General features: G+C 39.8%; 1 protein-coding gene across 3 annotated transcripts in view; it reads right to left on the bottom strand.

The window, feature by feature from the left end:
* Positions 1-593: 593 nt before the first annotated feature.
* cpne5b (copine Vb) overlaps positions 594-24,130 on the bottom strand; it is a 134,986-nt gene continuing 111,449 nt past the window's right edge. For all 3 annotated transcript variants that reach the window (XM_080301926.1, XM_026168361.2, XM_026168364.2), the window contains 11 exons: positions 18,535-18,576; positions 18,184-18,259; positions 16,345-16,398; positions 15,010-15,071; positions 11,892-11,938; positions 10,288-10,469; positions 9,996-10,123; positions 8,711-8,813; positions 2,274-2,331; positions 1,532-1,605; positions 594-930 (listed from right to left, as the gene is read on the bottom strand). In XM_080301926.1, coding sequence (XP_080158052.1) covers positions 739-930; positions 1,532-1,605; positions 2,274-2,331; positions 8,711-8,813; positions 9,996-10,123; positions 10,288-10,469; positions 11,892-11,938; positions 15,010-15,071; positions 16,345-16,398; positions 18,184-18,259; positions 18,535-18,576 — 1,018 coding nt within the window. In that variant the 3' untranslated portion in view covers positions 594-738. The remainder of the gene's footprint in view (positions 931-1,531; positions 1,606-2,273; positions 2,332-8,710; positions 8,814-9,995; positions 10,124-10,287; positions 10,470-11,891; positions 11,939-15,009; positions 15,072-16,344; positions 16,399-18,183; positions 18,260-18,534; positions 18,577-24,130) is intronic.

Consider the following 24,130-nt stretch of genomic DNA (forward strand, 5'->3'; position numbering starts at 1 on the left):
AGATTTTTATGGTGTTAAAACAATCTATCAAAGGTCCATGCCACTCTGAATAACATTTGAGAATAAATACTGGATTATGTGCCTTAAACTCTTATATGACATGCTCTTATAAACATTTACTCGCTAAATCTCTGAAGGACAGGTGGTGAAGTGTCATGGTATGACAAGCCTGATTAATCTTCAGGGTAATAAATTGTAAACGACACTCTTACGGCTTTTCTTTCTTCATAACGGTTGCATCAGCAGATACAGAAATATTCCCAAATATAAAAACTTATTCCAGAAGGGAAAAAGGTGCCTAAAAAATTTCACTGTATTAGGCCACACCAGTGACTGACGAGCAAGGTTCAGGTTAAAGTTCACATGTCCTGATACACTTAGAGAAACAACCACAAACAGGCACAAGTTTTAACCACAACATGATCGTTTTTAACCAACCTGCTGTCATATTGGACATGAAACAGTCACAGCCTAAAAGGCTTTTACCCACGAGTCCTGAAAGGTTTGTAGTTTCTCTTCAAGAGAAACCAAACAGAGGAATATATCACAGGAAAACAGAAAGTACTACTCCAAGAGTCGTTGGAGTGTACAGCACAAAATTCAACACCCGTTTCGTGGTGCCCCTTCTCCTTTTGCACAAAAAAAAAAAAAAAAAACCAGGAGGCAGAGAGTTTCCACTGGACTCTGAGAAGCTGCTGATTATTGTCAGTCCTCAGTGAAAAGCCAAAGAGGAGGGCATCAGATCTGAGTGTGGTGATGTGTGTGTCCCGGCGGTGTGTAAGGAGGTGGCGCCGGGTTGGGTTTGATTCCCCGGCTCTTCATGTAAGAGATGAACTGGTCAGGGATCTCTGCTAGCACATCTTTAGCAAGTCGTGCCATGCTTAGTACGTGGTTACCTGTCCGGTCCATATAATCTCTGAAAGGAACAAACTGAGGAAAAACAACAGACGTAAAAATGATTTGAAATGACAGTGATTTAATATTTAAAGTTTGTCGATACAGAGTGGTGTGATGTGGGAAACTATTAAAGAGCACATGGTTTTGCCTAGCTGATATAATATCATCCGGGCTTATTGGACAACTGTTGTGATCCATGGAAAGCTCCTAATACTTTTTGACACTGTACACAAGCAGGTTTGGAGAGCAGGGTGGGACACCGCACGGAGAAATCTCTGAGGCTCATGTTTAAGCCCCTATGTTAGTCAACATTTGCAGGATCCTGAAAGCTTTAGGATGCTCATCCGTCACTAATCCTCTGATATGGTTTCCCTTAGGAGAATGAATGTGCTCGAGCAAAAAGACATCTTTTCCCTCTATAGTCTAATAAATTACTCTTAAAGACTTTTTTTTACCCTTTGTTATTGCTTGTAATGATTCGTGGGGGGGATATAATTCACCGTTGTTTTCTGTCTCTCTCTTCACTGACAAAAGATATTCTGTGTAAATTCCATGACCTTTGACCCCAACGTGATTCTCAGACTCGTGCAATGAATACAGCCAAAGTTTGTTTCATGCTGTAAAGGCCAGTCACCTGAACTATGTCTCGCTCTGCCAGTTTCCCCCGGGATGAGATCCTGATGTCATCACCATCCAGCTCCACCATAGCTGGAAGACACAAGTTCACACAAACACACACACATAGTGTGAAAACTGGTTAGAGGCAGCTGCCTTTGTGACAAAAGGTTCTGACACTAAAAGGTTTATTTATCACAGATGATAAAAATCCAAATTTAAATATGATCTTTTAGCACTAGTAAAAGCTATAATTGTTCTTTTTTGCATGTCTAATCAACTAATAAGTCCTTTAATATAGACTGTGCAATTTAGAATCATCAGCACTAAATACTGCAAACCCAGCAATTAACCCCAGCCATTTCTTCTACAATTATGCCTGCATCCACCTCCTCATTCCTTTCTCTACTGAGACAAATGAGTTTGTACAGTAATTTTCTCTCTGGTATTTCTCAGAATTAGTGCCAGTGAGGTTAGAACCAGCTCTTATTATAACAGACTGCGAGTTGAATTAAATTGTCAATTATTCGTGGAGAATGACTGATACACTGGTTGGCTGATTTGATTGGCTGATAGAGGCTGTCTCACAGCTATATCAGTTCTTTCATTACTCCAGAAGATAATGCATGATGTAATTTAATAATAATAATAATTTTCATCACACGTTTATTTTGACACGCACATAAACGCTTTACCTCCTTAATAAACCAGGTCTTTACAATTACAATCATTCTAAAGGTAAAAATTTAAAGCTAACGTACCGTCAAACTCAGCCTGACCCACTCCGACTATGATGATTGACATAGGAAGCTTGGCACCCTGCAGAGAAATAGAAATGAAACGACTCAATTTTTTCTAGCTCACATAGCTTGTCACCATTACCACTAACCTCTTGTGCCTATTACAGTGACATAATGACATTGTACTAGTTACACGCTCTTTTACATGCAGCAGTCTGCAGCAGCAGAAAAGGTCTATATCAACCTTTAACTAGCTAAATGACCTTTGGGTAAGAACAGACTTTCAGAGAAAACATAAAAGGGGGAGAAAGAAGCAAGAGCTCAGTCAGAAAAGCTAATGAAACAAGATGCTAATGCAAAATATCTATACTTTTTCCTAAACTTATCCCAGATTTCTGATGTTTCAGAATCCAATTTTCTGTCATTTGAATGACACCAGCTGTTATGTAGAGGCTTCACTCAGCAACGGACCATTAAATGCTGATTGTCAGACTGAGGAATGGAGATTAACTCACTGAAAACACTAGTAGTGTCATCTGAAATGCCACACTGGTATCTCATGCTGTTTTAATAGCTAAAAGTGGCAGATTTTTTATTTTCACACAAATATTTGTAGACGTTTATGTCGGAATTTGCCGCCTGGATGAATGCCGAACAGAAGTGTGAAACTACGAAGCTGGCTGAGACTAAAGGGAAAACAGCTGGATGGTCGCATTTATGAACCAGGAGAAGAGGGAGAGGGAGGAGGTGCCAACTCAGTCACTAGGGCAACCATCCTCATTCACCCACCCAGCCACTCCCAGGCCACACTGGGGACTCATGTCGAGTGCAGTTAGTCTTGATACTGTGGAAGAGATCGGCACAAACCTTAGATGGAAAATAAATGAACACAACAGCAAATAATATGGTGCTGCTACATTTCCTAAATTATTTCTCACTGTGCTGTAATTTACCAGTCTGTGTGAGAGAGCTTCTGTGGGTGTATATGTCTAGTCAACAATTAATGTGCACATAATTGCACAAGCTACAAGTGGAACATGCGGGGCTGTCCTGCATTCATTAGATTTGCTGGTATTTTTCACTTAGGTAGATGAAAAGAAATGAAAAGAAAGAATGAAAAGTAAAAACAAACTTCATCCAGCTGAGATATAAACATGTGCAGCGTGCAACCAAAAGGCACTTGGAAATAAACTGGCATTTATAGAGTACTTTCATAGTCTAGCCACATTTAATGACTCATGCATCACTTTATCTATGCACTTTATTGACCACAACCCTGTGGGCAATTTACAATCATCAATAAATTGCATGTCTTTAGACTAATTAGGACACCAAAGTACCCGGAGGGAGGCCCAGATAGAAAATCCACCCATAAAAGTTTAACCCAGAACCTCATTGCTTTGAAGTGACGGTTCTTACCACTTAACCACTGGATCGCTCTATCATGACACATTACATTGTCTTCCATCCATTATGCAGCATCACTAGGGAACCATCCTATTGGTCACAAATTTATTCCACTGCATGACAACATGCATACAAGTTTCCACAAATAACGGCATGAACCTCCCAGAGCCCGAATCTCAATGGAGTCAGTCTGGAAACACAGCTATCTGCACAGTACCATGAAAGTGTACAAGTGTAACAAAGAGAACATTTAGGGTGGCAGAGGGAGTGAGCCTATCCCAGCTGCCATGGGAAGAGAGGTGGGGAACATCTTGGCTGCCTAATTAACGTAACCAATTAACCTAACCCCGGCTAACTTCTTACTGTTAGACAACAGTGCTAACCGCTTCCCCACCATGCTGCCCCATACTTTATTATATAAGCAACAACTTGTAAACTTCTGGTGATACAAACAAATATTTGTATATTAGATGTTTGTATGTTAGAATGCCATTTTCACAATCAGAATATCTGCTAAAGGGGAAAGGTTATTCAGTGCTCATCTGGACAGCATGTTTTCTCCCAACTAGCTTAGGAGTCAATCTTTGTGGAGTTTGCAACCACGAAAAGTGAAATGTTGCATAATTTTAATTGTAGAAATAAATATTAGACATAAATTAATATTCTAAGCATTGTACTTTATCCATTTATGTCTAGAAGTGGCCTTTCCGCATAAATGACACCATGAAAGCTCAATGCAAAATCTCCTGTTACATCTAATTAGGTTTCCTAGACTCACATATTTTTTACAAAGCAGTCACATCACCAGGGTTAAACTTGCTGGCACAAGACAAATGCACTGTGGCAAATCAGGCAACCTCTTTTTTTCCCACAGGGATGAGAGCAGTTTGTGTCCTCAGTACCTCAGCCACATCACATCAACGCGATTATCAGTGTTCAACGCGACTCCTGTCAGTGCCTGTCCTCCCACTCATACTCGCAGATATCCGTAAGTGTATGCGCAGCCAGAGACACACACATCTCAACATCAAATGCCACTAAAAATAACCTGGCAATCCACCATGCCCCACTTTTGCAGTCCTCCTGTCACCCTGTTTTGCAGCAGAGATCCAGTCTAATGAGACAACAAAACAAAGTGTCAGTCAAAACTTGCAACTTCACTTTGTTTGTGCTTCTTAAATTCAAATGCCAGGCATGTGCATGCTTTGATGAGTGTTTGTGTTATTGCAATTACACATATGAGCTTAAGGGGCTTTATGGATTTATGTTTAGAGTAATAACCATTTCATTCACACATGGTCAGCTATGTTGCTAGACTGTCTGACATTGGCTGCCCACTATCATTCACATCTTGACAGACTAGTATTGACTGCATTAAGAAGAATGTGGCTGAATGTAATCAGATTTTACCCACAAAATGTTTTTTATATTGAATACAGTTTTCTCAGCATCACAGTGATCACTAACATGACAGTGCCTGTGTGACAAACATATGTACATTACGGGGAAGGTTACTCCTCTCACAAAACATTCAGGTCAGCCCTATAGTTCATTTTTGTCCCTCTCTCTAGCCACTAGCTGTATATTGTTTCCTATTATTACTACTATCCTGGCCTATGGTGCTTTTTCAGATTCTTCATATTCAGCAGTGACATGAAGAAAATTACACTTGGATGCAAATTTTGGTGACCGTGAAACACAAATAGACGTAAATAGAGAATTTAACATTGCATTTGCATGGATGAAAAAATAAAAAGAACTGGGATTTATAATAAATGTTTTTTAAAACATATACACGTTAATAATTGCTGTATGTGTGACGATGTTCGTGCAATGTTTTGTTGAGATTGGTCCATCTGTTAAGGAGACGATAAGGAACATCACTATAATAAATATTCTCTTACATTACAGAGAAACGCAGGAGTAGGTTCGTGTTTTCAGTTGAGTATCGTCTTTAGGATTGTAATATGCGATATCACATAAACATACAAAGACTGACGAAGACAGTTGATGAAAACCTTAAACTCTGTGCTTTCACTTCCAGGATGCAAGTATGAAAAACCTACATTAGATAAAGGATGTAGCTGAATACAGCTGATAAAGTCAGAGTAGCTACTATATGCATCAAAATGCTGTTTTTTAACCATTTGACTTACCTGCAAAAATCTAATGAAATTTACTTCATTGGTATACATTCAGTTTACATCATGCTCATTTTCCTTAATGATTATTTATTTGAATACATAAAAGCTCTTTTTTGTGAGTCTGTCAGAAAACAAATGCCCATTTGTTCAAAAATAAAAACTGAGTGATAAATATGTTCCCAGGTGTCGTGTATTATATGCTCGACTTTATTATGCCGGTCATGACAGACGCATGCTGAAAAGGTTGTGTCATATACACGAACTGTTACCACAGGAATTTGAATCTTAACAATCATTGAAAAGCAATGAGCTGTGTTTCCCTTACTAGCTGTGCTTTCTACAGAGATCCAGCAGCCGCTACTTCTGAAACTCAAAATTATGTCCTTCCATTTCAGGAGGATGATTAACTTAAAAAACTGCAGCTGCATCCACATAACTTCAGTTTTCTTTCAACAGGGCTCATTTCTCTGCACCATAAACTTGATTTCGCATCAACATCTAAACAGTGCAAAAAAAATGGAGGTTAAATGGTTGTGAAGTGAAGTGCTTTTGTTGGGTCCCTGCACCGATAAAGAGACAGAGCACAAAGCACAGACAGATAACAAGAAGAAGATGAGAAAGGAAGGAAATCAAAGGCAGCAGAGGATTTTTTTTTATAGTCTGAATGTGGTGACAGAAGTATGGAGGGTGCAGATGAAGACAAAGAGGTGTAGATCTCTGAGTGGGAAAAAGATGGAGCGAGACAGCAGGTCTTTGTGTGTGTGAGCGAGGGAGACTCATGATTCCACAGAGGTAAAGAAAATGAGGCAGCAGCAGAGCAACCCGAGCAGAGGAGGGGGCTGCTGAGTGATTGACAGGTGGATTTCTCTAATGCAGCAGAATCAGTTGTGACTGATAAATCCGCATGATAAGCCACATGTCCACATGTTAACCAGACATACCGCAAACACCGCTCTCCAGTTGTCGTACATGTGTACAAATATAAACTCAGGCACTCACTTCCTCTCACTCTGTTTCTTAGATCTTTCTTCAAGTGTGAATATGTATGAGAAAGGCTTATATAACCTCAGCACATGTGTCCTCCCTCGCCCGGGATCCGTGGAGGGTAAAAAGGCAAGCAGTGGAAGCAGCAAGCATCAGTAGATCAGAAGAGGTGGAGGCAGTGCGATAGAGCAGCAGGCAAGATCTTAAAAGGAAGGTGTGGCTGTTCTAATGTTTTGACTAACAGTCGCAAATTCCCTTTAAATCCAGTCTGCTGGGTGTTCTGTGCCTGTGGCAGGCTGAGGAGGAGTGGAAGAAAAGGGGAAGAGACGGAGGAAAAGAAAAAGGGGAGAACAGCAGCTACCTACTGTTTTAGGCTGGGGAAAGAAAGGTGTGAGGACAAGTTTGGGGGGGAAGCTCTGAGGAATAATACACAATGCTGTGCTGCTTTATTTACTGAGGCAGTATAAATAAGCCAAACTTTCAGCTGCTGTCTTATTCACAGGGGGTCGCCACAGCGGGGAGCTCCACATATTTGATTTAGCAAATTTTTTACGCCAGATGCCCTTCATCTTTTCACATCTCGTATTTATTAATAGTCCACTGGTAGAAAGGGAATACCTTAAGGTAATTTAATGGTCTATGTATCATTGATGAGAAAGTTTCTAAACGTGTAATTACAGTTCTAAACATGCGGCTTGCTCGAAGCCATGATTCCAGTCCTTTTTCTCTGCGTACTGCAGCGGCCATTATTAAACCACAGTGCTGTTCTATGGACTGAAGAGAAAACCACAGAGAAGTTTTAGGGCATGCTAGAGCTGATCGGAGACATAACAATTTTTATTTCCAAGAGCAGCTGAATAGCTGCAGCTAACACGTCCATTGATTGTCAGTCAGCAGGTCAGACTAAATAAGACATTTGAGGACGTACTGAGCAACAGAGCTATATGTAATTTTCTCAATCAGTAGACTTTTACTTGATACCTCATGAAAAGTTAGCGCCAACAGTTGATTAGCTCATTGTAGCTTAGAAACAGTGAAACAGGCTGCCTGGCCCTCTTGCTGTAACCTTGAGTTTGTCATGCAATCAGTGCACACTTAACCGCATAATAATCCCTAAAATCAACTAAAAACAACATTTATTGCTGCACTTCATTTTACACTACACCAGTTTTGTTGCTCCATATTGATGAAAAATTAGTTTGATTGCGCTCCTTACTGCTACAAGATTGTATGAAGACAAACAAAGTAACCTCTTGTGGTGCGTATAGGTGAATTTCATCTCTGGCACCGTGAATCAGTCAAAGCCCTTCTGTCTTTGCTTGTTAGAAGGTGCAGCTGTAATGTTATCAGCAGGAGCTGCTAGTTCTCAGCTCAGCACTAGCCTCGCTTCTATCAGCACCGACAGCAATGAGCTGCTGGCAATTCAACTATTTTTTTTAATCTCCACTACATCTGTCTGCTCTGCTCTACTCCATGTTCCCCTCTGCCCACACATATGCATACAGATATGGTGAAACAGGGAGCAGAGGAGAGAAGAACTGGTGCTAGCGTTGTTACTGACAGCAGAAAACAGTGAATGCTGTCATTCTTTGCCGAAGTGAAACAAGTGCACATAGTCCCCTCTAAGCAAAGGAAATACTGAGCATGTTGAAATATGAATGGGAGAGAGTAGAGTAAAGGGAACAAAGTTTAATCAGCTTCTGTTTGTAGTTGGGCACAGAAATAAGACTGTTGAGATTTTTGTATCTCCAGGAAACACTTTTATATTCTTAAATTACAATTTATTATTTAAATAATGGCCTTTAGCCTACGCTACACAGCATCATTGAGTTCAAAAGTGTCCTCATTAACGCCAAAACAAGTTGGGTGTATCTAGCCTTTTTTTGTAGAACAGGAAATGCTCTCCCACTTTCCCATTCTTACATTTACAATGGCCTCTTTGGTCTGGGCCATGTCTGAAATGACGCCGTCTGTGATGATGAGGAGCACAAAGTACTGAGAGCCGTCCTGCACCGCCGCTGCGTATCTGCATACACAGATAGAAGCCATCATTACACGATGCCGTGTTATCGTTTTAATACAGAAACAAATCTGACTTCAAGACTTATTAATGAATTGATCAAAATATCGATGTGGAAAACAAACGGATGACAGTGCACGCCTTATCGAGCACTCTCACTACATGCAAATTCAATAAAAAATGTTCTTTGTCATTGCTGTACTTCAGCTCACACGCAATAAAACACCCCATGAGAAGAGAGCGATTAATTAGATCAAGCAGATTTAAAACAAAGCCTTCTTTCACCGTTTGATTCATTTCTTTGTTAAAATAAATCTCTTTATAAATCAGCTGACTTATTCAAATGCTAAATACCGACTGGCCGAAAGCCACAGCTTAAAAAAGTGAGATACCTTTTTATCAGAATTACATTTTTAATTAGAGCGTCGTCATAATCAGATGGAGAGCTGTTTGGATTTGGCTCAACAAATGTGCCAGTGAGGGCAAAAAATGACACCGACCGAATCCCGTCACACCACGGCTGTGTAAATACAGTGGCAGGTCAAAATATATGACTTAGATTGTTGGTCGTTTATTTCACTGGCTATATGTGTGACTGCTTTTTGATTGCTGTGAGCCAATTAAAATTCATTCTGAAGCACATCACATGCTGTTTGTTGTGAAGCAGAGAGGTCAGATAAGTTGAAGCCAAGAAGTCAAAAATGTTAAAGTTGAGTTTTTTTTAACTCCAATGTTATAAAGAAACGATAATCTCACTATTTATGCCAATAAATTCCCACAACAGCTGATTCTATCTGAGACACCGAGCAGACTATAACGCAGGCTGCCGGTCTCTTTGCATATAAATTGTTTTAAAAAATAAGTTTCTGAGATAATCTTTCTGAGCTGCAGAGTTTTTTTAAATATTACTGTGTTTTTAGCATTTGGATATAAATAATGTATAAATCATAATAACAGAGAGACAAGCATAAACAGTTGCCACAAGAGGAAAATCCACAGGGATAAAACAAAAATGACTGCTGCTAAAAAAGAAGAAGATGAAGAAGAAAAGAAAGGGGGAAATATAAATAAAGAATCCAAGACGGTTTTTTGAATTTGCATGTAAAATCATTTTAACTTATGTGGAAAGTCCCAAAAAGTATTTAAATAGCATCTGTTAGAGTTCACCAGCTTGGATGGATCTCTCACCTGGCAACGTGGTTCACCACAGGAGCAAAGTTTGTCGGCCCATACAGCTGCACTGTCTTTAGACTCTGATGGTATGCCTCTAAGATGCCTTCAATACCATTGCAGTATGGATTTTCAATGTTTCCATTCTGAAAAGGATAAAAATAGAAACAAGATCCAGTTCAAGATTCTTAAAGTCAAATAAACCTAAACAATATTTACTGTAGTTACTGTCAAAGTGATAAATTATTCAGCTAAACATTTAAAATCAGCTAAACTCAGTCAAAGGTAATATGAGGTGGGGGACATATACCAGTGGGAACTCATGTGACACCCGCCAATCGGGCGGCAGTTTGGCACCAAAGCCTAAAGCCGGGAACATCTTGTCACTGTCGTAGTCTTGAATGATCTCCCCAACAGCCTTCAAGGCCATGGCGTAAGCATTTAGCTGGTAGGGATTCATGTAGTGCAGTGAAGTGGACTGGGAGGGGTTACCTGTTGACAAATAAATCAATCATAAGCTCATCTTGATGTACAAGCAACAAAGTCATATTTCAGGTGCAATCGATCGAAGGTTCTGCTTTTGGGTGGGACTTTTTCTAACATTTAAAAATAGCAATTAGCTGCGGTCACTGATCACATTAACATAACTGCAGTGAGCCTGAGCTGTGATGTTCACCCCTGTTAGTCGTTGTAACAAACTGTAAGCTTATCAACAACTGTGACCTTCTTAAACAGCCCCGCTGTAACGGCACATCATAAAGTCATTCAGTATTAACTGCCCAGCTGGGATATTTTGGATGTGTTTAGAAAATGTTGCTGTCATTGCCCTCAGTGAGGTTGCTGGTGATATGTGCTCACCAGTTTTATTACTTCCTATCTGACAGCGCAAATCCTGCTGCTTTCCTGGTCAAGTGACTTTATCAGGGCCCGGGGTATAACAACAAATTGCATATCACCTGGACTAACACCACAACTGCAAATCTCGAAGCAGCACAGAAATGATTGTCTGCTATATTCCACCCTTCTTATTAGCTGCTAAGCTTTCCATTCTAACATCCAGCCTTCACAGGAAACGGTGGCAGATTTACTGTAAAAAAACAACAACATATTTTTGATGCAGCAGGTCTTTAAAGTGGGATGGAGGTTGACAAAAGCAGAACTGACATTAGTATCTGACACTATTGCTAGAGATTTAACCAGATACTCTGGAGCCACAAGTTGATTGAAAACACCATCTGTGGCTCACAACCCTTCGAAGGTGGTTTCAAATATGGACTCACAGATAGAGTACTGTGCAAAAGTCTTGAGCAAACCCTCCTTTCTTTATAGTCTGCTAGGAAAATGGTAAATAGGTATAGGGATTTATTGAAACATATGAAAACATGCATAGAAATACATTATACTATGTAAAATCAGAGTTTTGCTTGATGCAGCTCATAAATCTTTGCTCAGTTCTTCTAAAAACACTAGCTTTACTAAACAGGCTGGTATAAGTTGAGGGAGGAAATAAGTTTTCTTCTGTGATAAATCAAAAAAAAGGAAAGAGGGAAACTTATATTTCCCCCCTAATAACTGTGATTCATGCTGACAGCTAGGACTTGTAGATAAATCTTTTGCAGTACTGCATTCAGTCATAATTACTGGAATAAGTATTGTAATGACAGTTAAGTGTGGTGCTATTTGCTTTTTAAAACTTAGACGCCTGCTCTAATTACCCTTTAAGCTCTCAAAAAACATATAGTAAGAACTTTCCAGGGCATCGGCTGTTAGAGACACTATGTGTACAACGTGCATGCCTGCAGTGATGGTTTGTGTCACTGTGAATTTGGACGTGCCACGCTTTTGGAGCAATGCTGAATATTTTTATCCCCGACCCCCCTTCTCCATACACACTTTGCTGTTAGTATCACTCACCGTTAGATGCTGTGAAATCAATGGCCACAGTGAAATTGATCTGAGTCCTAGAAGGGGTAAGGAGGGGAGGACATCGGAAAAAAAATCAACAACAGAAAGCAGCCAACAATAAAAACATGCCAGAGCTCATTAAATTTCCATGCTCATACCAACGACCACACACGACCCCAAGAGACACGAGGGAGATCACATACGGCATGGCGATCTTTTCATATGACGATATCGATCGGCCTCACTGTCAATACCAACTGCATCAATATACAAAGTACGGCCAGTTGTCAAACAACATTCAAGTGATTACACTCTTTTATCTTGTTTATCTGACTTTCACCTCCACGAGAAAAGCCGGAGGTGCCGAGGAGCTTCTGAGAGATGGAGCATGGTAACAAGCAATTACACTGATGCAGCACTTAAGAGTAAATCATAATCCAATTTTCCCTGCTGATGAAGCACTCCCCTCTTCTTTCTAATTTACAACAATGAGACGAGGCCTTCGGGGGCTCACACGACAGCCTCTCATTATCTATGAAAGTCACCAGAGAGAACAGCAAAAGAATGATAATAAAAACGAATGACTTAAGGATTCACATTAACCTTTCAGCTTTAGGTAGGGACGCAGAATATGCCACAGCCTGACCCTGCTCACCTTAGCATTAATTAAACTTCATTTTATTCATTCATTAGGACATTTTGGAAATAATTAGTGTCTGGGAGGGCAGGTTTGCAAATTGTACATCTACAGCAGGAAAGTCAGAGCTCTTCAGCGTGAGATTTACTTTTTATGTTCATTTACATTAATTTGTTTGATCACCTCTCATGAAAGTAAGAACACGCAAGTATTTTTTTAATCTGTCAAAAATTTTGGTTAAAACAAAAAAATTATTTTGTTATTTTTTAGGCAAATAACAAAGCGAATTTACATTTTTATACCAAACTTTGAGCTTGCACACTGGATTTGTCTGCCCACTAAAACTCATTTTATCTGTCCAGGAATTCAAGTAAATGACTGTAATTATCTTCATCAAGAAATTATAATGTGCTTCACTATTTTTTCCAGCTTTTCAGTAAAACAGTAGGAAATTCACAACAACAATAATTATATTTTAGCATTAAAAGCATTTTGATTATAGAGTTGTTAACGCTGATGGATAAATCCTTAAGTGCTGTTAAAAAGCAGGTGTGGCTTACACCAGCGGTCCCCAACCTTTTTTGCTCCACAGACCAGTTCATGTCCGACAATATATTCATGGACCGGCATTTAAGGTGTTGCGGATAAATACAACAAAATAAAACCAGTACCGATACCAAAAAAAAAAGATTTATTCATTACATGGACCCAGGGAAACCGAGTTAGTGATAAAAACGATAAAAAAATAACGATAAAAAACTATAAAAACCCTGAATACCATACAGTTCACACCCGAGCCTCAACTCTCGCGGCCCGGTACCAAACGACTCACGGACCGGTACCAGCCCGTGGCCAGGGGGTCGGGGACCGCAGGCTTACATCTTACATTGTGGGGTGGTCTAATACATTTGTCACACACGGCATGTCTGAAGTTTCAATTAATAACACAACTACAACACTACTGCGTTTTGCAAGCTGCTAGTTAAAATATTCCTCTACTTACTGATAATTATTTAGAACAAAAAAATACACAGTATGTTTCTGCAAGCTGCATCGATTATGCACGTTCTTCTGTTCTCGCCCTACAGGTCGCTGGGAACAGTTTGTGTTGCATTTATGTTAATTCACAACAATACAATTGTTACACATCCTATTTCAAATTTGTGATTGGTAAAAAGGTATGTTTGAACGATTTTCCTCATATGTCCTCTCAGTCTTTAACCTCTTTACGGTCTCTGTGCTGCTGAGTTTGAAAGAGAGCTACACTGACGTGGAAAGCTTTAAAGCTGTTTGAATAGTCAGATTGTTCTTGCTCTTTTATGATTACAGTGGCTTTAAAATGAGATGTAAAAGCAGGCATACTTCAACTTTTATCCCGATGAAAGCTGTAAAGCTAAATATTACAGAAAAGTGCTTTAACAGCTGGAGCAGAAACGATGGCAGTGATGGAAGTGTTTCTCCTGTTTTGTGGTTACAAAGGGTTTGGACAGCTTAAGTGGTACACTTTCACAAACTTACATCCATTTTCAAAAGAGCCTTCACATTTGCAAGAACCAGCTCTCAGATGTCTTTCAGTAAGCACCACAGTAATGTTAGGGGCCAGACTGATGAGGATGATATTTCTGAAGAGAGGCCACTAAACTTTAAGGTTATTGTATCATAAATCAGCCAACGCCAGGAACTGTCAGCGAAATGTGTCACACTTGTCAGCTCTGCCACAGCACATAAAAACTCTGACAGCTGCCCTGCTGTTGTGGGACATTTGAGATCAAAGCACAGCCCAATCCGCCTGAAAGACACACTTCACCTGTGAAAGAGTTGATATTCACACGTCAGCCTCCGGTGTTAAAGCTTAACTGAAGTTGGAGGGCTGGTACTGTACCGTTTATCTTTTAGAACTCATTAAATATACATTTGGAGTTTGAATGCCCCAGATAACTCCAGCTATGAACTTATTAGTCAGTTTAACAAAGTTGCAGTGGAACATTGGACTTTTGATCCCTCTGCATGAAAGTTAGGAAAGTATTTTAATAACATTTTTAATGAAGACCACACAGACGTTTTTTGGTATGTTAACAAAGGCTCAAATTATTGTTTGAACATTAAAGTGCCAGATATTTTTCTACAGAGTTCTTGGAGAATAATCAGAGCTGGAAGACAAGCAAATATCGGAAAGGAACATGTTGATATTATTCAGTGTCCTACAAATGTGCCAAGAGGCTCGTGTTTCAAGCATGGTTTAATAAATATGATGCTGAGCTTTCAACTTCTGGGAAATCAACAAATATTTAACGGTGACCTCACTCTGCATCATTAAGTGCAAAGATGAAACCACCCAAGTATTTCTGCATTAGTTATAAATGTTCCCTCCCTTGATTTATGCTTCGACAGAGGCGTTATTTATGACAGGCTTTTAGTCATAGTAAGGCAATACAAGTAAAAGGCAATTTCATGGTTTCTTTCAGTTTGAAGGTGGTCGTTCCCACTCACCCTCCTTTAATGTAATCTAAGAAGGTGAACTCCGACTCCACTGAGAAGGAAAGCAGGGTCACCTGAAATTAAAGACAAGGATAGACACTTGATTAAATGCAGAGGTATTGATGTTTTCCCCTTAATCCAAAATAAACTCCACATCATGTCTTAGTTGAGCACTTTATGCTCTCTCTGGTAAAAGATGTGAGCCGGCCGCTTTCTGATGAAAGACTCATTTGCATTGCCGGAGGAGACGTTTGAAGAGAAAATGAGATAAATTTGTACGCATTACGTGTTCACAGCCACGCTGCTAGGTAAGCTCTGTGGAAATCACAAATGTCACAAATGGCTGCTGGTGGTGGCTACTCAACACATGTCTTTAAGGTTCTGTCAGCCTTCTTTTGGCCCGCTCATATACATATTTATTGTAAAATTTCTCTTTTAACATAATTACCTAAAGTACCATATACTCAGGCCATGCCCACACTAATACGTTTTGTTTTAAAATGCATCTTTTTCTCTCCGTTTTGGCCTCCCGTCCACACTGAGACGGCGTTTTCGGTCAAGGAAAACACCGCGTTTTGAAAACGGATACATTTGAATACGGCGTTTTCGCGTCGCAGTGTGGACAGCGAACCCGGAGCCTTTTTGAAAACGATGATGTATTTTAGTCATGTGTCGCAGTCATGTGACCAGTTAAACTAAGATTATGGAGGGCATTACACAGCAGTTGTTTTGTTTGCTCTCAATTTTGACAGCCCTATTTAAGATTTATATCAGTCTGTACATCCTACAGATAGCTTTTCTTCAAATTCTTTATCTCAATCGCTTTTGCAACTTTGTACTTTTGTGTTACTCGCAGCAAGAACTCCACCTCATTGTTAGTCCATTTAAAAAACTCTGTGCTTGTCCTTGACATTTTGTCACAACGTCAAAGAGCCAGAAAGTAAATAAACAGCAGACAGAAATGAGGCAGGTCGAATCATCTTACGTTTTCATCCATGTGCAATACAGGAACGTAGCGTTTTCGATCATTTCAGTGTGGGTGAACAACTGGTCAGAGACGCTTGAAAACAACGTTTTTAGACAAAAACGCCGTTTTCAAATTACCCGGTGTATTAGTGTAGACGTAGCCTCAATCGTGCGTCATGTTTAATTAACAGGTCTGTGGACAATTAAAGAGAACATGTACAGTGCTTCATGCTGTTGTCCAGATATAGAAAGCACACCTTCCAAAGTCTTCCACAACACTTGCATGAAAATTAAAGAGGGAATCATTAACAGAAGAAAAGTAGGTGTGAAACAGAAAAGCGGCAGTCTGTCAGCCCTGATTAGTGTTGAAACTGTACTCACTGTTCCAGAGTTGACATATTTCTTTTTCTTCATTTTCTTTTTGGTGTTAATCACCTACAAAGAAACAAGGAAAGGAAAAGGAAATCCAAAATCCAGTCCATCGTGTGCTGAGCATAGAAATACTTTATATGAAAAGTATTTATACATTTATTACTGCCACTAGCTTACCAGAGTCAGTAACACAAAATGCCTTTAAACCAGAACCGATTCTGGGCTGTGCTTATTAGCTGCAAACATTTTATGTAAAATGGAAAGCGGCCTCTTTCATACCAAACCTTTACATTCACCAAAAAAATACAAAATACATCTGGCCCATCACTGGGCCAGATGTATTTTTACACACTCTAAAGCAATGTTTCCTTTTACACACATACACACCCTTTGGTTTGATGATATAATTCCACCCTAATTGGAGGCAACAAATGTAATGAAGGCATGCGTGTGGGTGGCACACAGAGACCGCGTGCCATCACACAGATGTATGCAGCGTGGAGGCAGGATGGAACAGTGAGTGTGTCTATATGACTGATGGAGGAGAACCAGTGAGGTGAGAAAGGGCGCGTGTTTATGAAATAATAGATGGGTATTATAAGAAAGCGACGCTCCTGCAAGGGAAGATTAGAAAAACTAGAAATGGATGCACGTCAGTGACATTACTGGAGACTGGAAATTCAAACATGAATCTCGGGTTGCAATGACTCGATGGGGTGAGACGGGCTCAAGGTGCGAGGTGTACATTTGCTTTACTGGTATTCTAACGGCTCCAAAACAAGACGGAATTGTCAATCTGAAGACCAAAGACGTCTCAGCTCATTACCTCAATTCTCTATGGCTGCTAGGCATGGAAGTGACAGCCCCTAATTTAACGTGGAGGGATGGCAATTTGTCTGACACACTGAACAATCTGCTGATGCAAAAACTAAAGGGCCTTTCAGTCTCCCCGGGAGGCAGAGAGGAATCAACAGTAGCGTATAATGGAGCTGACATCTAAAAGACAGGTATTCGTCCTTTGCTGAAGGCCACCGAATCACAGAGGCGTAAAGGTATTGACATGTCTTCTTTGCTAAGATATTAGCTTTCAACTGCCCCCCTCAAACAATAGTTGTGGTTCATTAAAGATGGTCGCCTAAATATTTAATATTAGATTCTAATCTTGAATATTAGCATAAAGGCATTGCCTCTTAGATTAATGCAATGCATTCTATTCTGCCCAAAATAAAGTGGGATTTTTATGTAAACATGGGATACACCTATGTCATTTTGGCAAAAGCAGATCCCCAGAATGAGATATTTAAATGAGATGTGTTTGTAATTTGCATACAGAGCCAAATTGTATGCTATTAAGAGAAGAGACATGGTAAGCTGTCCCCTGAGAAGCACTGAGAAATAGCTCTGATCATTCTAAATCCCTGGATTGTTCCCCTATTAATCCTGTTTCGTGCTGCTGCTAATAGCTGTATTTTTATGTGTGTCAGCATCCAGGTGATTATAGCAGCAAAATAAATCTTGGGTTTAAAAGAACATCAGCAGAAGAAACCATTAATTTGATGTATTACTGAAAGGAGGAGGTGGGCAGACATGCTCAAATACTGTTTTATAAGAAAAAAGTATGGAATAACTTTTTCAGTGTGTCTTCATTATGGATTTTTGCGTTGCAGGAGTGGAGACTATCAAATGAAATGGAGTTTTTTTTTTAATGTAATAGAAAACAATGCAATGATGTCAAAGACAGCAATGTCAGTCCTGTCAAAAATGGGATCCAGGATCCCACATGTAGAGGGTTTCTAGACTTCAGAAGCCTCTAGACACGCACGTGAATGGTGAGAATGCTGGAATTACCTCATACACATTGAACTGGCTCTGCCCTCGAGCTAGCTCTCGGTAGCTGGTGGTAAAATCCCCAATGAAATCGTGGCTGGGATAAGAAATAAAGGGGGAGAAGCATCAGTAACTAGAAGCATTTCTATTAGAAATAACAGGGGAGAGAGTTGGGATAAGCTGGAACTTCGTGACAGGAAATTATAACATTCTCAAGTAAAGTTTGAACCTTGAGTTCTTGGCCTTTTGAGATTATTGTAGAGCAAGTTAGAGTGAGTTACATATAATTAAATATGGTCTTAAACAGTAACTGTACATTAAAGATTTCTCAGATTCTGACTAGTCATGTAATTTCTTGGTTAATATACTCACCTTCCATCCCTATCCCAGTCATACACCTCCACTTTGATTGTTCTGGGGAAACCAAACAGAACATACACACAAACACGACCCATAATAATGTTAGCTGTGATTAAAAACTTTTTTGGACAAGATGTGAATTCAATATTTAGCAAAAGATACTTAAGCTGTGTACACACTGGAAGCAATTTGCAGTGATGTGTCAGCTGGTCACAACAGAAAGTGAATTTGGCAACTTTATAACCGCTGTTGATGTGAAATGGGCTTCCTGTTGAGCGACTGAAGCGACCATCAACAGGAGTGAAAAATATCACTGACTGACATTTGTCCAGGTGATAAATATGCTAGAGGATAACCTGGACAACCTGAGCCTGGAATGTCTACAAGCGACCGGCTTTCAGCTTCAAAGCAAGCAAGTCGCTTAACTGTGCACGCAGCTTTAGGGAAAAGGTTTTTAGAAATGGAAAGACTACAGGCGAGCGTGAGGGTGCTTCTTTATGTTCAATGCAATAAAACAAGGTAGTAAGTAGAGATTTGCTTTTGCTTTGCTTCTTCACTTTGGTGAACATTGTTTTGACGTTTAGACAGTTGTTATAGAGCTCCTTGGTAACCATTAATTTCCATCAAACCAACCCCAGAACTTGAGAAGAAAGCCTGCTCATATGATGACTGATTGTGTGAGGTTAAAGGTTTGTGTCAAAGTGCGAAGAAGTGACCATTTGAAGGAGTGGGAAGAGTCTCGCTCCTTCGTTGTTACACATGGATAGTTGGTCAGGACCTCTTAGAATCACGCTGAAATGTACGGGGTACTCTTGAGTAGTGAGGTGTGTGAAAGAGGAATAAACTAAGCAAAACCACAATCCCTTCCACAGACCTAATTAAGTTATTTTCAGTCTGCCTAAACAAGCAGTGAGTGAAAGTGGAAAACAGCAAGCTCCCAAAAGGGATGTTAATTATGACCTTGCTGCTAATAAACCTGTTCATGCAGTGGCATGAACAGATTTATTAGCAGTTTCTAAGTGGTGTCTTATGGTTTCTTAGTGCCTTCTTATAGTACAAAAAACTTAAATTAATATTTAAAGTAGTTGTAAAAAGAAAGTTTTTCATATTAAGACAAAATAAAAACATTATCTAGTCCTTACCAGGTCCTAAAAGATGGTAAATACAACCAAAGATGAACAAGAACACAACACATATCACACTGCGCAATTATTTAACAAAAACTAAGCCAAAATGCAGAAGCATTGAAGTCTACCCATGATTCAATGACAGTGTTGAAGAAGTCTATTGGTTTGTTCCGATACAACACAGATATGACAACACTCCTAAACAAGTCGTACTTGTTCACACTTTTTCTACTTCTACAGTCACTCACTTAAACATTTAACATGCTAACTGAGGCCTGCAGACTGCAGAGGTGTAGCTCTGGAGTTTTTTGTAATTCTGAACATCGTACAGTCTGACCTTGGGGTGAAATTTTTGGTACGTCCACTCCTGGCAAAATTGGTGCCTGGGAAGATTGAATGTTTTCCACTTGTGAATAGTGTTTCTCACTGTAGAATGATAGACTTCAAATTGTTTGGAAATGGCCTTCTAACAGTTCCCAGATTGATGTGCAGCAACAATTACCGCTCTAAGATCATTGCTGACACACTCGAATGCCCCAGACCTGCAAACTGAACAAACCTCTGCTTTTACAGAGGTGCTCGCACCCTGATGATCAGTTAATCACATGCATTTGATTATCAGGCTGCTATTCGCCCTCTGAATTCCTATGGAAGCAGTTATGGGGTACTTATGCTGCTTCTGCATTTTGTTTTTTGTTAAATAAATAATCAGACAGTGTAACACGCAATGTTTTATTTTTCATCAGAGGTCACATTTACCCAATTTTAAGACTTGCTGAGGATCAGAATGTTTTTTTAATGTCCTGATAGGTCAAACTTTTCAAATGAGAACCAAGCCAAAGAAATATTATGTGTGTACCACTGTGATGCTGGTGGCTTCCTCACTAAATGGCAGATTTTTGACGTCCTTCAATGTGAATGCAGTGGATTGTTTTGTCAGTTGGTTGTTACAACTACAGAATCCAAACGGCATCTTTACAACAATTCTGCAATGTCTTAAAAGTGGATTTTTAAAACAGATATTATTGGAAAAGTTATTTCTGAGGACAAAAGAGATTAAAATAAATACACTGCAGTGCATATGTGAAGCTTCTGTTCTGTGTAAAAAAATAAACCCAAGTCTCCGCTAACAGTTTTATCAAAGGTTATTTTTAAGGACACGAACAACAGCTACACTTTACCAGGAGAAAATATTTTGACACCGTGCTCAGGGAGCCCCGAAATCAGTTAAAACAGACGTCACTCGGGTCTCTAACAGGGATACTCGCTAACATTAGAACAAGGCTGAGCTGCTGGCTGCATGTTGCAAGAGAAAACGTCAACTCGTTTAAAGAGCTCCCTTCAAAAAATTGCCATTTGCAAACTGATGACATTTTACACAAATGCAGCAGAAACAATGTCCCAGCAGAGAAGCGAAAACTTTTCTCGGCTCTTTCATTTCGGAGTCACATTGATCTAACCCCCATACCTCCCCTCCCTCCCCGACTTCGAGTTACACAAGTACTGACACCATCCAGATCCAAAGAAAATATAAGCAACCAGTAGATCATAGATTTCCTTCTTGTCACTGCATAACTGAAAGATGCCAGATATGAGCCCAGCCACCTTCCCAGCCACATGGCCCCTGTCGCTCTGTGGTGACAGTTTATTCTTTTGAGGTAATCTTCAAAATGTGCTTGTCATCTTCGATGGTAGGAACATGGTGCTTCTCCTCGAGGGAGGGAAATAGAAATAATGGGCAGAGGAAAAAAACTATGTAATCCTCTCACCAGTCTATATACAGGAGCAAATTGAGTAAGTGCTTAAGTGTATGTCATGCTACTCCAATAAAGGACCACATCAGACCTGCTTCTAGGTCTGATGTGCAGATACCTGCTTCTAACATTTGACACAACTTTAATTTAAATCTCTGTAATCTTACAGCCGTATCAAAGCACACGGGCGGCCCGGATCCTCGAGTGGCTCAATTGAACCTTGAGAACAATATACACTCCAAAACTAATCTGCCAGTGATATCTTTGGCTACTATTCTGAGGCATCTTTAATGAACACGACTCATTTTCAGTAATGGGGGCCTATATAATTGAGTGACAAAAAGGGAGACCGCGTTTGATACCGAACAATTCCTCAGCTCCAATTATACAGATCTGTCTGATCTTTTGCCAGGAATAAAAATAGATGATGTTGGAGACACCCAGGCTAGGATGTTAATGAGGAAGAAATGACTCTTTTGGTGTTTGAAATTATTTATTAGTGTTTAAATATATACCTTAGGTACCGCCTACACTGATGAAATACACTAGAAAGGTGAGATTTTCCTACACAACCAATTGTGGAGCTGAATATAGAACAACTTGGAAGTGTCTTCCACTTGTCTTATTTCTCTTCACACTCCCGCATTTTCTTCTCCTTGACTGGAACAATGCCTTTGACACGCTGGATTCCTGCTTTTCCTTCTCCGGTTCGACTTACCTTTGCTGCCTGTTAAATGTCTTCCTTTTCTCATTCATTTCTCCCCCCTCTCCATCTCATCTGCTTCCTTTCCTTCACTTTCACTCGCCTGTTGTTTGCCAATATGTTGTCTTGTTGCTTAAATTTGTTCAAGGATCAGATGTTTGCTGTCACCGGGGATTCAACTGGATTCTGCTGCCACCGGAAGGATGGCCTGCCTAATCACTGTGCCATCCTGACAATTGCTAGCAAAGTTGAAAGGTGGTTTTTTTGTTAATCCTTGACTTTCTTGTTTGCAGGGTACTTTAGAAGACTGCCAGCTGATCTGACTAAAATATTTTTGGCCAGTAGTTCCTGGATTGATCTGGGATTTCCATTTGCTGTTTCCTAACAATAACAAGCAGCACTTTCTGTATGACAGCTGAGGTGCAGTAGTGCGTGTATGCAGTAATACACCATGTACCCCACTCTGCACAGGGGGATTTAGTTTATACTTGCTTCAAAACAACCACAGATATGTATCAGTGCGTATCTTGCAGGGTAAAGCTGCAGTCAATTACATTAAAGTCTTTTATGCAGTCTGTGGTGCTTCCTGCACAAGGATTTTTGTTCTCTGACTTCAGCCTTCAAAGCGGTGACCATCACCAGGTAGCATTACAAAGTAGTCTGGGTAAAACTGCATCGAGTCTGGGGAAAAGCTGAAAAATGTGAATGGAAAAGGTCACGGTTAAGCCCAAACCTGATTTAGAATGGAGTGGACACGAAGAAACGCGGCGACAGCGATTGGTTATCTCTGATTGGTAAATATTACTCTTACTGAATATTACTTATCGTAAAACATAACAATCGAGAATATTAGTTATGACTCAAAAACGCATAAAACGGGGTTCCAGTGATGCCAAACAGCTGGAGTTTCTGTGGTGGCAAAAATGCCTCACTGATACTCTGAATTTAGAAATAGTACAAAAAAACTATAAAAATTATCTTCTTTTTTTTTTTGAGCTATTCAACTCCAAAAGTTCTGGTTAAGTTTTGAAATCTGTTATGAAGTCTACCTCTTTATAAGCATACCCTCTCAGCGGCCGCTCCATCTGGGCTATTGTAGGCTGAGTACACACCTGGCAGCTCCTTGTTATCACCTGCTACGAGGTATTCAACAGCCCGCTATTGTGAGCGATCCAGCTGGCTATATAAGAGAAACTCAACAAATCAAATATTTTGTCACGTCGCTAAAAAGTTCAGCTTTTATGCTCACGCCTCCTTCTGCCACTTGTTCTCCGTCTTGCTTTTATAACGAGGCAGTGTGGCTTTTAATTGTATTTGAGGGGAGAGAGAGAGGTTGCATGTGAACCAAAGCATGCTGAGTAATTTAAACTCACAGATGGACGTGTCTTGCGGTGACAGAACCCCTTCGTCATATCTTTTCAGTTTGTCCACTGATGGGGTGTTAAATGGGCGCGGTCATCCACAGAGGTGGGACCAAGTCATTGTTTTGCAAGTCTCAAGTAAGTCTCAAGTCTTTATCCTCAAGTCTCAAGTCAAGTCTCAAGTAATGTCAGGCAAGTCAGAGTCGAGTCTCAAGTCACTGGTGTAAAAGTCCGAGTCAAGTCACAAGTCTGAAATTTTGAATTTCAAGTCCTTTCGAGTCTTTAAAAAAAAAAAACGAAAAAAGAATGTTGCAGTTATGCTAAATGTAAATATTAGACCATGTAATTTTAAAATCTGTGTTTTTCTCAACACATGACAAAATAGTGAACTTAGAAAATATACACAAATTGTGAAATTGCACCTCTTTAAAATGCAGCTCAATTAAACTTAGCTCCAAGAATAATTTTCACCGACAGTTCTGAGATAAGCTGCATGTTATTCTTGGATGCGGTTGTAGGACTGGCTTTAAAATCGCATGACAAAAATATCATACACATTAAAAAGAACTGCATCACCAACGTAGCCTGGACAACATTTGCTAGTTAGATGAAGTCAGCTATCTCATCTTAGCATATTTATATGCATATTTATAATTATACGGT

Source organism: Astatotilapia calliptera, chromosome 5 (genome assembly GCF_964374335.1).
Source record: "Astatotilapia calliptera chromosome 5, fAstCal68.1, whole genome shotgun sequence".
Taxonomy (NCBI): domain Eukaryota; kingdom Metazoa; phylum Chordata; class Actinopteri; order Cichliformes; family Cichlidae; genus Astatotilapia; species Astatotilapia calliptera.